This window comes from Hyla sarda, chromosome 2 (assembly GCF_029499605.1).
Source record: "Hyla sarda isolate aHylSar1 chromosome 2, aHylSar1.hap1, whole genome shotgun sequence".
In the NCBI taxonomy this organism is placed as follows: Eukaryota; Metazoa; Chordata; class Amphibia; order Anura; family Hylidae; genus Hyla; species Hyla sarda.
The window spans coordinates 389466630-389482442 of NC_079190.1; the positions used below are offsets into that span (position 1 = coordinate 389466630).

At 45.0% G+C, this 15813-nt stretch overlaps 1 protein-coding gene across 2 annotated transcripts in view; it reads left to right on the plus strand.

Moving 5' to 3' along the window:
• Positions 1-4834: 4834 nt before the first annotated feature.
• RPS6KA3 (ribosomal protein S6 kinase A3) overlaps positions 4835-15813 on the plus strand; it is a 164160-nt gene continuing 153181 nt past the window's right edge. The window contains exon 1 of one of the 2 annotated variants that reach the window (XM_056558619.1): positions 4835-4855. Coding sequence is in view for 1 of the 2 variants with exons in the window: in XM_056558618.1 (XP_056414593.1) it covers positions 5075-5137 (63 nt within the window). In the remaining variant the exon portion in view is untranslated. The other variant, XM_056558618.1, reaches the window with a different exon arrangement.

A 15813-nucleotide genomic window follows, 5' to 3' on the forward strand; every position in this document is an offset into this window, starting at 1 on the left:
CAGCAGTGGGTATACAAGCAGGTGCCTTCTAAAACAAAGGCACCTGCTTGTATACCCACGGCTGTGTCGCTTTAACCAGAATAAAGCTTGAAAAAGCATCAGTGAGTACTGCATCTTCTGTTCTTTGCTTGAGTGCCACGTCTTCCATTCTTTGTTGGACAAATTGTAGCTGAATTTTGGCTGGTCCAGCTGGATGTCCAACAGTGGCACACCCTGTGACAAAAAAAGAAATAATGAAAATAGAGACCCCCCTAGAATAAAATGCCAGTAACAGTAACCATGTTATAGATTGATGAAAAAAGGCTGGGAAATTCTGCATTCCACATTCTGCAAAATCTAAAGACCAGCCTTAAATTTTGGGGAAATTCGTAGCAGGACCCCATTGAAGTTAATGGAGATTTTGAATTCTTCGTTTTAAAAACACAGAGGGAGATTTATCAAAACCCATCCAGAGGGAAAGTTGTTGAGTTGCCCATAGCAACCTGTGGTATAGCGGGGTGCAATGTAGGGCAGATGTTGTAATCCTGGGGGCAGATGTTATTAGCCCCTTCTTGTCATAATGCCAGGGTGTGGTTTAGCCTTAACCACCCGAAGGTAATACCGCTGGTCCTGGGCTAGGCACAGGGGCAATGAAGACACTGACGTCAAGTTACGGACAATGGTAACTTTACTGAGGATAGACAGGTGATACAGTCTATGCAGTACAGCCAATATCCCAAGGAGGTGACCAGTGACACAGGAGGACCTCGTAGGCTTGCTGGGACTTGCAGTATGTAGAGACACTTTAGTGCAGGCCACAGTGACTATATAGAAGACTTGACTTAACAGACTTGACAATTGACACCGAGATGACTTTGAGCTCAGGCTGCATTCACACCACATTTTTGCAATACAGTTCCCGTATCAGTTTTTTGATGAAAAATGGATTCCTCAAAACCTGACTAAACTGTATCAAAACGTGTGTACAAATTTCAACCTGTATACAGTTAAAAACCGTATACAGGTATGGGCAACCCAGCAACTTTTCCTCTGGACAGATTTTGATAAATCTCCCCATTAGAATTCCGCTGAAATTCCACCATAATTCTGTCGGAAGCCTTACCCCGGCTGACTGTCTCCGGATAATGAGAGCTGATCCCGGTGAATATTTACTGAGCCTTTACAAGGTTCAATTAACCGTGTGGTCGGTCTGTACGAATAATCTCTGGATCTTTAATGCAGCCCTTAAAGGGGTACTCCGCTGCTCAGCATTTAGAACAAACTGTTCTGAACGCTGGAGCCGGGAACTTGTGACATCATAGCCCCACCCCCTTATGACATCACACCCCGCCCCCTCAATGCAAGTCTATGGGAGGGGACATGACAGACGCCAATTAGACAATTATGTCCTATCTAGTAGATAGGTGATAAATGTTGTAAGCGGAAAAATCCCTTTAAAGGGAATGTGTCACCATGAAAATGCTATCAAATCTATCAGCATCATGTAGGAATAGCCGTGCAGGTTGATATATATATTAGTAAGAAAAAATTCCGTATCAATTGTAATGCATTAATTGAAATCTCTGATCTTTCTATGCTAGGGTTATGTTCACACGGTGGAATGTCTGTGCAGAAATTCCGCAGGAATATTTTGTGCAGAAATTCCGCTGCAGCAGAGTCCCAATGATTTGTACTGTTCACACGGTGGTATTTCCACAAAAAGAATACACTTGTCTATTCTTTTTGGGGATTTCACTCGGAAATGCATTGCCTTCTATAACCGGTCCTAGCGCCTACCGGGCGGACATTCCTCCGCAATTGTCACCTCTGTGCGAGGTGCAGGCATCATCGCTTAGGGCAGTGTTTTCTGAACAGCGTGTCTCCAGCTGTTGCAAAACTACAACTCCCAGCATGGAGTCTTGTGCTTCAATCATGTGGGACCAGCAGGATTTGCGCACAGGAATCCATGCTGAGAGCGGGTCAGGGCGAGCAGGAGTGCTACTGTGAAAGTCAGCAGGCCCCTTGGACTGTTTACCAGAATTACCAAACAGCCTGAATATCAGTTCATCAACCGTGGGCAAAGTAAGTAAAAGTACTTTCCCTTACATATCCTTATGCCCTAAATGATGGTGCCTGCACCTTGCAGGGATCCAGTGGATAACAACCTCATTGAGCGACATTGTCATTGGACAAAGAGCATTGATTTCAATCAATAAATGATATAATATACTGAATCCTTTCCCCTTAAAAAATGTATCAATCTTCTCAGCTCCTCCTGCTCTATAACATGATTCCGTTACATTGACAGCAACGGAATTCTGCTGCCCCGGAGGAATTTTGTTAAAAGTGATTTTTATTGTATTTTAACATAAAAATACAATATTATTCTCATATTTCGAGAATAAACATTCACAAACATAAAGAAAAATAAAATAAAGAAAGCATTTATTTTTCTGTTACATTTACCTATGTTCATACAAGTAGAATACTATAACTTTCTATTCATAGTTGCACCAGATTGATTACGGACAACACTTTATTGGTGTAGAATCCCGCTATACAAGTCACCGATTGGTAGCGTAAGCCTCTGTCCAAACTAGTGTCATGGCTTCTGTTTAAAATGGAGCCATGACGGATGTGACAGATCTAAGTAAACCCTAGAATGCTTGACAGAACCATGGAATTATTCCTCCTCAACCAGTTCAGCTGCTACAAAACTACAACTCTCAGCATGCCCTGACAGCAGTAGCTGTAGTTTTACAATTGGGGAAGTCACTGATTGAGGATCAGTGCCTAAAACTGTAGTGTGAACTGAGTCCAAATGCGATGCAGCAAATATAACTAGGCTCCATTCACTTCAATGGAACTGAGCTGCAATAACAAATTCAACCTGAGGACAGAGGTGGTGCTGTTTCTAAAAGAAGGCAGATAGGTACAGTATGTTCAAATCCTAGATAACTAAATATCTGGTCTTTCTTAGGTGAAGGGGCGTATTTACCACAATATGAATACATTTGCAAGTGTACTGATAACTTTAACCCATTGTTTTTAACCTCAAGGACCCATGACGTACCGTTACATCATGAGTCCGCTCCTGATCTATAACGCGGGGCCACGGCCGGGACCCGTGGCTAATAGCACAGAGCACTGATCGCGGTGCCTCGCGCTATTAACCCTTTAGACGCGGCGTTCAAAGTTGAACGCCGCATCTAAAGTGAAAGTAAAACAATGCCGGTTAGCTCAGGGAGCTGTTCGGGATCGCCGCAGCGAAATCGCTGCATTCCCGAACAGCTGTAAGACACGAGGAGGGTTTTCTACCTTCCTCCTGGTGTCCAATCGCCGAATGACTGCTCAGTGCCTGAGATCCAGGCATGAGCAGTCAAGCGGCAGAATCATTGATCAATGGTTTCCTATGAGAAACCACTGATCAATGTAAAAGATCAGTGTGTGCAGTGTCATAAAGGTATGAGTGGAATTCCATGAGTGGAATTCCGCGGTGTGAGCTTAACATTAGTGTGAATGGGTCTCCGCGAGACCAGTTCACACTGCAGAAATTCAGCAGCGGACAATTCATTCAGCAGCGGACAAGAACATGTTCATTCTTTGCGCGGAAGTCCGCGAGTACTGCACAGCCATCAATGGTGACGACTCAGTGCCGCGCGGGTCCTACCGCCGCCGTCGGCTGCCAGGCTGAATCTCCGCTTGCGGAATTCTGCGAGCGGAGATTCCGTTCACACTCCGTAGTGTGAACATACCCTAACACTGCAAAAAAAAAAAATGAATAAAGGTCATTTAACCCTTTGCCTAATAAAAGTTTGAATCTCCCCCCTTTTCCCATTTAACAAAAAAAAAAAAAAAACTGTGTAAATAAAAATAAACATATATGGTATCACCGCGTGCGGAAATGTCCGAATTATAAAAATATATCATTAATTAAACCGCACGGTCAATGGCGTACGCGCAAAAAAATTCCAAAGTACAAAATAGCGTCTTTTTGGTCACTTTTTATATCATGAATCAATAAGTCCTATCAATGCATAAATGGTACCACTAAAAACTTCAGATCACAGCGCAAAAAATGAGCCATCATACCGCCCAATATGCGGAAAAATAAAAAAGTTATAGGGGTCAGAAGATGACAATTTTAAACGTATAATTTTTCTGCATGTAGTTATGATTTTTTCCAGAAGTGCGACAAAATCAAACCTATATAGGTAGGATATCATTTTAATCGTATGGACCTACAGAATAAAGATAAGGTGTCATTTTTACCGAAAAATTTACTACGTAGAAACGTAACAATGATTTTTGTTTCCCTTTCGCCGTAGATATTTGGGTAAAATGACTGATGTCACTGCAAAGTAGAATTGGTGGCGCAAAAAAATAAGCCATCATATGGATTTTTAGGTGCAAAATTGAAAGGGTTATGATTTTTAAAAGGTGAGGAGGAAAAAATGAAAATGCAAAAACGGAAAAACCCTGGGTCCAGTGTGTCTCCAACTGTTGCAAAACTACAACTCCCAGCATGCCCGGACAGCCTTTGGCTGTCCGGGCATGCTGAGAGTTGTAGTTTTGCATCAACTAGAGGCGCCCTGCTTGGGAAACACAGCTTTAACTTAATATAAAGTCCTAGTACTAGAAGTTTTTACAGCATAAAACATACTGTAATAAAGATAAGCGCTCCCTAGTATAACTTCCTCATTTACCTAAGCTCTCACTGCCACAAGCAAGATGGCCGACTACGGATCCGCCCACACACAGCCCCGCCCCATTCTTATCTCCCTGTCACCTGTTGCCCCCAGTCGGAAGGCGGGGAATTACACCGCCCATCCGATGACGTCACCGTGACGTCGGGGACCCTAGCTGCGAACGGCAGGTACTGCTGAGGACGCCATGTTGTGAGAGGAAGTGGAAATCAGTGTGTGTGAGTGAGTGAGCAGGGAGAGGAGCTGCGCTGGAGCGGTACACGTTCGCCCGCTACCGGACAAGCGACACCGGAGCTCACAGCAGAGCGGGCGGCCAGCTGAGGGAGTCGGCTCCTTTCGCGGTTTCTCTGTGGGACGCCCCGGGGCACTCTGTTCCTCGTTCGGCAAAGATGCCGCTGGCGCAGCTAGCAGACCCATGGCAGAAACTGCCGGTGCAGAAAGTGGAGAGCGAGGTGAGGAGCAGGGAGGGGAGGAGGAGGGCATGTCCGCTCCTGTCAGCAGGAAATCAGCGGACAAGTGATGGAGCGCGAAGAAGTTTACTAAAGCCCGAGCAGTGCCACAGCCACTTACTGTACAGGGGGGCACTGTACCCGAGTGCCAGGGTAGGCTGCTCGTGCCCGGCTAGGGGCGGTACAGGTGAGCTACACTGGGCAGTGCCTGCAAGGAGGGCAGAGGTGACAAGGGACCGGAGGTGACAGCACAGAGGGAGGGGGGGACACAGGTGACAGCACGGAGGGGGGGGGGGACACAGGTGACAGCACAGAGGGAGGGGGGGGGACACAGGTGACAGCACAGAGGGAGGGGGGACACAGGTGACAGCACAGAACTGGCGGGGACACAGGTGACAGCACAGAACTGGGGGGGACACAGGTGACAGCACAGAACTGGGGGGGACACAGGTGACAGCACAGAACTGGGGGGGGGACACAGGTGACAGCACAGAACTGGGGGGGGGACACAGGTGACAGCACAGAGCTGGGGGGGGACGCAGGTGACAGCACAGAACTGGGGGGGGGGACGCAGGTGACAGCACAGAACTGGGGGGGGACGCAGGTGACAGCACAGAGCTGGGGGGGACGCAGGTGACAGCACAGAGCTGGGGGGGGACGCAGGTGACAGCACAGAGCTGGGGGGGGACACAGGTGACAGCACAGAGGGAGGAGGGGGGACACAGGTGACAGCACAGAACTGGGGGGGGACACAGGTGACAGCACAGAACTGGGGGGGGGACACAGGTGACAGCACAGAACTGGGGGGGGGACACAGGTGACAGCACAGAACTGGGGGGGGGACACAGGTGACAGCACAGAGCTGGGGGGGGGAGACGCAGGTGACAGCACAGAGCTGGGGGGGACGCAGGTGACAGCACAGAGCTGGGGGGGGACGCAGGTGACAGCACAGAGCTGGGGGGGGACGCAGGTGACAGCACAGAGCTGGGGGGGGACGCAGGTGACAGCACAGAGCTGGGGGGGGACGCAGGTGACAGCACAGAGCTGGGGGGGACGCAGGTGACAGCACAGAGCTGGGGGGGGACGCAGGTGACAGCACAGAGCTGGGGGGGGGACGCAGGTGACAGCACAGAGCTGGGGGGGGGACGCAGGTGACAGCACAGAGCTGGGGGGGGGGACGCAGGTGACAGCACAGAGCTGGGGGGGGACGCAGGTGACAGCACAGAGCTGGGGGAGGGACGCAGGTGACAGCACAGAGCTGGGGGAGGGACGCAGGTGACAGCACAGAGCTGGGGGAGGGACGCAGGTGACAGCACAGAGCTGGGGGGGACGCAGGTGACAGCACAGAGCTGGGGGAGGGACACAGTTGACAGCGCAGAGATGGGGGGACAACACAGAACGGGGGGAATGACAGAACTGAACAGGAACAGGGAGGACAGCTCAAAGCTGGAGGTGACAAGGGACTGGGGGTGGCACTACATAGCTCTAAGTGACAACAAGGGACTGGAGGTGACAGCACAGTGCTAGTGGTAACAGCATGAGACTTTTGACAGGTGGGGACTGCCAGTGACCATACAGAACTCAATACTGGGCTTTAAGTGGTGGCTTGGCACTGGAGATGACATTGCCGAACTGTGAGGGACAGCATGGGACTGGAGGTGACAGCTCAGGACTATAGGACTCCCAAGTGGCAGTTAAAGTCTACAGGTAATAGTATGGGACTGCAGGTGACAAATTAGCGCTACAGGACTAAAGGTGATAGTACAGGACTGCGGCTGATGGTTCAGGAATGTGAGGATTGTTTACAGCACGGGACTGCAGGTGACAGCACGGGACTGCAGGTGACAGCACGGGACTGCAGGTGACAGCACGGGACTGCAGGTGACAGCACGGGACTGCAGGTGACAGCACGGGACTGCAGGTGACATTTCAGGACTGTGGCAGACTGTTCAGAACTGAGTGAAGCATGGGACTGGAGGTGACAACAGGACTGCCAGTGACAGCTGTGGACTGCCAGGTGACAGCTTAGCAAACACATGCTTGACTCTTGTCACTATATTTACAGACCGTCACTAGGGAGGAGTTCACACTGTGTCCTCAGAATCCCATCAAGGTGATTGATCAGTGGAGCAGTCCCTTATATGTGACAGCTGATCTCTCTCTCCTGCGGTCACTGTGATCAGAGATGAAGTTCTCTCATTCTTCTCCATTATCTCACTGATCAGAGCGCACTACGCTTCACCCTATGTCAGCCCCACACGTGGGATTTCTTATTTCTATTCATTCATACAAATGACTGGAGATCTGCTGACCTTACCAGAGAGCGGGCGGCACATGACTAAGTAATGTGGGCCGGATAATGACGGAGGGGCTGCCGGCTAGGGTGACAGGAGGCAGCTGTATGAGGCCAGTAGCCCTGGAGGTGGGCACCCATTGTGTGAACAGTCTCCTCTCCTCACACAAACTTCTCTCTGCTGCTTCACATGTTCTGTGCTGTAAACCTGTTCACGCTGTGTATTCCCTGACCAGCCATAAGCAGTCTATTGTATATGATTGTATTCAGGACAATAGTTTTTTTCTTCTTCTTTATGGATAAATAGTAATAAGGATGAAAGCAGACTAGACCAGGGTATTGCAGCTCATTTTGGATCAGTCAGGGTTAACTGAGGTTCCCTTATGCGCTCAGTTGACATCTGTCGTCTTTTATTAGTACTATGGGAAATTCTGTTTAAAAATGTAAATTCCTCTATTACTGTGAAGAGATGAGTGTATTTGGACCTTGTTGTCTGGATGTGTGTCCTTCTAGATTAGGGATGACCCAGCAGATTGTGTGGAGATGATCAGGATGCTCCATTGCTCTTTACATGAAGAATTCGCTCTAGGTTTTTCTAGGTGTCTTTGCCCAGGTGTTGTATGTGATCTGTCCTCCATAGCTTCACCAGGAATCCTTTGTTAGGTGCGGATGGATTCGCTGGTCCCCGGCTTGGTTGACCTTATTACCCTTTAAACCTGGCTGAGTAATTGGGCATTAGAAGCTGTGGCGGAGAGCCAGAGAGCACATTCCCTGCTGCTGTCATGTCACTTCTTGCTCATCTGTAACTTGACCATTCTAGCATTCATCTCCCCTAAATACAAGTTGGTCTGGCTGGGAGAGGCGGTGGATTATTTATGAGGTTGGAGACCTCTGGGCTCATACATTTCTCAGCTCATGTTCCGGGAGGAAGAGGCACAAGTACAGTAAATGTGTCACTGCAGCGAGGTGTTTGGCCTCCTTTGTTCTTTCCTTCTATTCTCCACCAGACAGGAGGATGAATCCAGGTCCATCTTTTCAGTCTATAACAAAGAAAAGCAAAAATGCAGCATTGTGCGGAATCACTTGCTGTTTTCTGAATGACTGGAGGATTTGCTCATCTCATGTCGGCTGGGTGTGGTTGCCGGGTAGTTTAGTTGTGACATTGCAACGTTACTCACATTCTCCTCTGATCTTGCTACATCATCTGGGGGTGGTAATGAGTGTGCGGGGAGGATGGAGAGTGTCCAGGATGTTTGGTGGTGGTGCCTGTCCATGCTTGATGGGGACATCTCTTGGGGATCATCATACATGTCTGAGGATTACTATGTAATCTGATAGGGACATGTGGGACACTGTGTACCATTAGCAGCCTGTCAGAAGCACTTCAGTAGGATTCTCCGAAATAAATTAAGAAGTTGAGGAGGAAAAAAAACTGTCCATTTTATTTTAAGGGGTACTCCGGTGGAAAACATATTATTTTTTTTAAATCAACTTGTGCCAGATAGTTAAACAGATTTGTAGATTACTTCTTTTTAAAAAAATCTTTACCCTTTCAGTACTTTTTAGCAGCTGTATGCTACAGAGGAAGTTCTTTTCTTTTTGAATTTATTTTTTGTCTTGTCCACAGTGCTCTCTGCTGACACTTGATGCCCTTATCAGGAACTGTCCAGAGCAGGAGAAAATCCCCATAGCAAACCTATACCTGTCTGGACAGTTCCTGATATGGGCATCAGGTGTCAGCAGAGAGCACTGTGGACAAGACAAAATAAGAAATTCAAAAAGAAAAGAATTTCCTCTGTAGCATACAGCTGCTAAAAAGTACTGGAAGGGTAAAGATTTTTTAAATAGAAGTAATTTACAAATCTGTTTAGCTATCTGGCACAAGTTGATTTAAAAATTCCACACTATACATTCATCCGTTTTTAAAGATCCGTTATGCAAAACCCATTATCCGTTTTAACCCGTCATAGCCCAATTTTAATAACGGATGTTATTTTGTGATGGGAGAAAGAACTGGAGAAATGGGGCAATAGTCCTGTTTTTGCAGCACTTTTAAATGGTTGCAGAAAATGCTATTCTTTTAAAACCTTTTTACGTTTGTTTTTCTTGCATTTTCTTTTTAAAACCTTTTAAAGCATTCATACTTTTCCTGCCATAAACAGAAAAAATTATTAAAAAAATTGCTATATAGAGCATTTCATCTTTTACCTTGAGATCTTTTAGACTTTGTAAAAAATAAAATACACATAGTATTTTCAGGATTTTGCTTATTATTTCTAACCAAAACCATAAGTGTAAAGACATGCTTTTTTCCCGTGTCTCTGTGTTTCACATTTGGTTTTGGTTTAAAGGGGTATTCCAGGGAAAAACTTTTTTTTTTTTTAAATCAACTGTCTCCAGAAAGTTAAACAGATTTGTAAATTATGTCTATTAAAAAATCTTAATCCTTTCAATAATTATCCGCTGCTGAAGTTGAGTCGTTGTTTTCTGTCTGGCTACAGTGCTCTCTGCTGACATCTCTGCTTGTCTCGGGAACCGCCCAGTTTAGAAGAGGTTTGCTATGGGGATTTGCTTCTAAACTGGGCGGTTCCCGAGACGTGTCATCAGAGAGAACTTAGACAGAAAAGAACAACTCAACTTCAGCAGTTCATAAGTACTGAAAAAATTAAAAAATTTTTTAATAGAAGTAATTTACAAATCTGTTTAACTTTCTGGAGCCAGGTGATATATACCAAAAAAGTTTTTTTCCTGGATAACCCCTTTAACCCCATTTTGGCCTTAAGGACTCAGACAATTGAATTTTTACGTTTTCATTTTTTCCTCCTCGCCTTCTAAAAATCATAACTCTTTTATATTTTCATCCACAGTATGGGGGCTTGTTTTTTGCGCGACCAGTTGTCCTTTGTGATGACATAACTCATTATATCATAAAATGTATGGCGCAACCAAAAAACACTATTTTTGTGGGGAAATTAAAACGAAAAACGCAATTTTGCTAATTTTGGAAGGTTTCGTTTTCACGCCGTACAATTTATGGTAAAAATGACGTGTGTTCTTTATTCTGAGGGTCAATACGATTAAAATGATACCCATTATTACATACTTTTATATTATTGTTGCGCTTAAAAAAAATCACAAACTTTTTAACCAAATTAGTACGTTTATAATCCCTTTATTTTGATGACCTATAACTTTTTTATTTTTCCGTATAAGCGGCGGTATGGGGGCTCATTTTTTGCGCCATGATCTGTACTTTTTTTTTTATACCACATTTGCATATAAAAAACTTTTAATACATTTTTTATAATTTTTTTTTTAATAAAATGTATTAAAAAAGTAGGAATTTTGGTATTTTTTTTCGTTCACGCCGTTAACCGTACGGGATCATTAACATTTTATTTTAATAGTTCGGACATTTACGCACGCGGCGATACCAAATATGTCTATAAAAATTTTTTTTACGCTTTTTGGGGGTAAAATAGGAAAAAACTGACGTTTTACTTTTTTATTGGGGGAGGGGATTTTTCACTTTTTTTTTAACTTTTACTTTTACATTTTTTTTACATTTTTTTTTTACACTTGAATAGTCCCCATAGGGGACTATTCATAGCAATCCCATGATTGCTAATACTGATCTGTTCTATGTATAGGACATAGAACAGATCAGTATTATCGGTCATCTTCTGCTCTGGTCTGCTCGATCACAGACCAGAGCAGGAGACGCCGGGAGCCGCACGGAGGAAGGAGAGGGGACCTCCGTGCGGTGTTCTGAATGATCGGATCCCCGCAGCAGCGCTGCGGGCGATCCGATCATTCATTCAAATCGCGCACTGCCGCAGATGCCGGGATCTGTATTGATCCCGGCACCTGAGGGGTTAATGGCGGACGCCCGCGAGATCGCGGGCGGCGGCCATTGCCGGCGGGTCCCTGGCTGCGATCAGCAGCCGGGATCAGCCGCGCATGACACGGGCATCGCTCCGATGCCCGCGGTTATGCTTAGGACGGAAATGTACGTCCTGGTGCGTTAAGTACCACCGAACCAGGACGTACATTTACGTCCTGCGTCCTTAAGGGGTTAAAGTATTTAACAAAATGCTGACTAAGATACTTTGTGTGAACATAGCCTTAGGTTGGGTTCACACATAGTATTTGGTCAGTATTTTGGTTCTACTCCTGATTTTAGCAAAAAATTCTGATCAGAACACTATGACTCTGATTTATCAATCTGTCTCAGACAGAAATGTCTGATTTTTGTCTGACAGATATAAACCGATCCCAGCTCTACTTCGGTTTCTTACAATGAGCTGTGATTAGAGATGAGCGAACTTACAGTAAATTCGATTCATCACGAACTTCTCGGCTCGGCGGTTGCTGACTTTTCCTGCATAAATTAGTTCAGCTTTACGGTGCTCCGGTGGGCTGGAAAAGGTGGCTACAGTCCTAGGAAAGAATCTCATAGGACTGTATCCACCTTTTCCAGCCCACCGGAGCACCTGAAAGCTGAACTAATTTATGCAGGAAAAGTCATCAACTGCCGAGCCGAGAAGTTCGTGACGAATCGAATTTATTGTAAGCTCGCTCATCTCTAGCTGTGATACATTTTTGTCTCGGAGAAATTTGGGCCCATTTGTGAACTCATAAGCCTAGTGTTCTTACTTGCCCCTTTATGCATAAAGGGGTGTCCCAAAAGGTAATGATTGGGTCATACCTGTTCTGTAGCTTCCATATTATTACTGGGTCAGATTCTTATGTGTAGATTAAGTAGGAAATCAAAATTTTAAGTTTTACTGTATTTCTAGTTTCTCTAGTTTGTTTTTGCTTATTGTTACTTTTTATTTTAAGCAACTTACTGAAAGGGATTTATATAAGCAGCTTAAAAATTTCGGCTGGATTTACACAAGCGTAATACAGACAATTTTTTTGCATCCATATGACATCCGCAAGTCCTTGCCCGACCACGCTGATAGTTCAGGTCTTCTGAACCATAATCATGCTGCCGTAATACAGAAACAAAAGTGCGTTGGCATTAGTCTAGAGCAGTGGTCTCCAACCTGCAGACCTCCAGATGTTGCAAAACTACAATTCCCAGCATGCCCGGACAGCCAATGGCTGTTGGGCATGCTGGGAGTTGTAGTTTTGCAATATCTGGAGGGCTGCTGGTTGAAGACCACTGGTCTACAGTAAAACCAGCCATAGGTAGCTAATTAAAGGGGTACTCCTTTTGTTAAACACCCCCCGCGCTATCTCCGTGTAAGCTCCTGGCGTTCTGAAAATTATGTTCAGAACGCTGAGTTCAGGCGGCTGTTGTCTTGACGTCACACCATGCCTCTTTGTGATGTCACTCCTATAGAGGGGGCGTGAAATGGCGACCACAGCCGCCTGAACCCAGCGTTCTGACTGCTTAGCTCACCCTGCTCTATAACATGGTGCCTGGTGTTCAGAACGTTGGGTTCTTGCACGGAGATCGCGGGGGGTCCCAGTGGCTGGATCCCAGGGATCAGAAATATTATCCCCTATCCTTTGAAAAAATGTCAGAGTAACAGAGTACGCCTTTAAAGGAGATATCCAGTGCTGAAAAACGTATACCCTATCCTAAGGATAGGGGATACGTTTCAGATCGCCGGGCGTACGACCGCAGGGGCCCCCCGCAATCTCCTGTAGGCAGCCTGTGGGAAGGGGGCATGTTAACCACCACACAAAGCTGTGGCTGACACGCCCCGTCAATACAACTATATGGCAGAGCTGGAGCGCTGCCTTTCGGCAATCTCCGGCTCTGCCATAGCGATGTATTGAGGGGGCGGTTCAGCCTGCCGCTTCGTGCGGTGGTCGACACCCACTATCTGGGGCCCCGTACAGGAGATCGTGGGGGGCCCCAGCGATCGGACCACCCCCCCCCCCCCCCCCCCCCCCGCGATCTGAAACTTATCCCCTATCCTTAGGATAGCGGATAAGTTTTTCAGCACTGGACTACCCCTTTAAGATCAGATCAGTGGGGGGTAGGGCTCTTAGTCCCAGCACCCCCACCAACCAGCTTATAAAGGAGACCATAACACTTATGCAATCTCTGCACCTTTTTCACTTACCTACTAGACTTAATGCTACAGTTTGGTAGTATGTGTACCTAGTAATGCAGTTTGTCCCAAATTACTTTGGTCATTTGATTGGCTGAGGTGCTAGGAGTCAGACACTTATTGATATTGATGGTTTATCTTGAAGCTGGTCCTTTCCCTCCTCAGTGCTATTGGGTCTTCTGTCTGCTTCAGCAGGCTGGAAAAGCACTGCCCCTTTTCCCCAAGATAAAAAAAAAAAAATCAACGTATTTGGTACATATTTCACTGCGTACCGAATTGTCCAACTATTAAAATATAAGATTTATGAAAGAACATGGTGTTCTTTCAGCATAGCAGCAAGTCCAGAATTGCTGATTTATGGTCTCTTCATATATTAGAAAAAAAGGATAAAATGGATCAAAAAGTCCCATTGTATCAATAAAAACTACAGATCACAGTGCAAAAGTGTGCCCTCAAACAGGGGTCAGAAGAGGACAATTTATAGCATACTGTACTTATTTTCTTAAAGTTATGATTTTTTAAAAGTAGTATAATAAAAGAAAACCTAAAAATATTGTGTGTTATTGTAATCATATGCGACCTACAGAATGAAGATAGCATGTCATTTTATCCTTAAAGTGTGCTTGTTTCTACCCCCCCCCCCTCCCCCCAAGTTTCAAGGAACGGTGATAAGTAGCTGAGGGGACTTCCCCACAATTTCCAGAATAGGAACCCGGCTCTATGGAAGGTGCTCATGCTCAGATTGCAAGGGGCTCTAGAGGTTGGCCCTTCCGCGATCAGCTACTTATCCTCTCCTCCTATCTTGTGGATAGGGGATAAGATCGTTTTTGCTGGACAACTGCTTTAAGTTCAGGTGTGATGCAGCTGAGATTGTCTTTTGTGAAACTATTAAGCTTTAAAAGGGGTTATCCAGGAAAAAAACTTTTTTATATATATCAACTGGCTCCAGAAAGTTAAACAGATTTGTAAATTACTTCTATTAAAAAATCTTAGTCCTTTCAGTACTTATGAGCTTCTGAAGTTAAGTTTGTTCTTTTCTGTCTAAGTGCTCTCTGATGACACGTGTCTCGGGAAACGCCCAGTTTAGCAGAGGTTTGCTATGGGGATTTGCTTCTAAACTGGGCGGTTCCCAAGACACGTGTCATCAGAGAGCACTTAGACAGAAAAGAACAACCTTAACTTCAGAAGCTCATAAGTACTGAAAGGATTAAGATTTACAAATCTGTTTAACTTTCTGGAGCCAGTTGATATCCAGGAAAAACTTTTATATAAATATATATATATATATATATATATATATATATATATATATATATAAAACCCCTTTAACTCTAGTCCACTGGTTTATTATAATGGGGTCTTTATAATTAAGTAGATTTGTAATAATTAGACAAATTCCCATTGAGTTCTAAGACCTTCCTTGCACAGTAGTAGTGAGTATTTGCAAGCATTTATTAAGCGTACCCACCAGATCCAACAAAAAAAAATTTACATTTTTTTTTTATATATCACTCAGTACCTAATCCTGACCATGTACATGAATTTTTTTTGTGTCTAGCACCTCTATTTATTTATTTTTATTACCCTTTTAATTTAGCTCCCTAGTCTGAATTCCTCTCAAAGGGAGGGGGAGTGGCCTCACTGTGCAGGTCTCCACCCCCTCCCTCAGTATGCTGTCTGTTCACATCTCCCCTAGCATTAGCAAAACTACAACTCCCAGCTTGTCCTCACTGACAGTAGCGGGACACAAGCTGACAGTGGGAGGATTTTTCCTCCAGCTGTCAGCCCTGCGCTCAGCTGTCAATCAAGGAAGTGTGTCCATGACATAGGTGATGATGCATGGACACAGCAGGACTAGTATGTGTCCAAGCAGGCAGGGGAGGCAGTTGTGTGACTGGCTTTTTTAGTATGAAATACTGAAAATTTTCTAATGAAAGCAATTGCAAAACCTATTGGTTATACATGCTTGACAACATCAAAAGTTTTTGTATCTGACAGTGTCCATTTAACCCCTTAAGAACTCAATTTTATTTTTGCAAGTTCGTTTTTCCTCCTCGCCTTCAAAAAATCACAACTCTTTTTTTATATTTTCATCCTCAGACTAGTATGAGGGCTTGTTTTTTGTGCGACCAGTTGTCCGTTGTAATGCCATCACTCCCTTTTACCATAAAATGTATGGCGCAACCAAAAAAATACTATTTGTGTGGGGAAATTAAAAAGAAAACCACAATTTTGCAAATTTTGGAAGGTTTCGTTTTCACGCCGTACAACTTAAGGTAAAAATGACATGTGTTCTTTATCCTTTGGGTCAATAC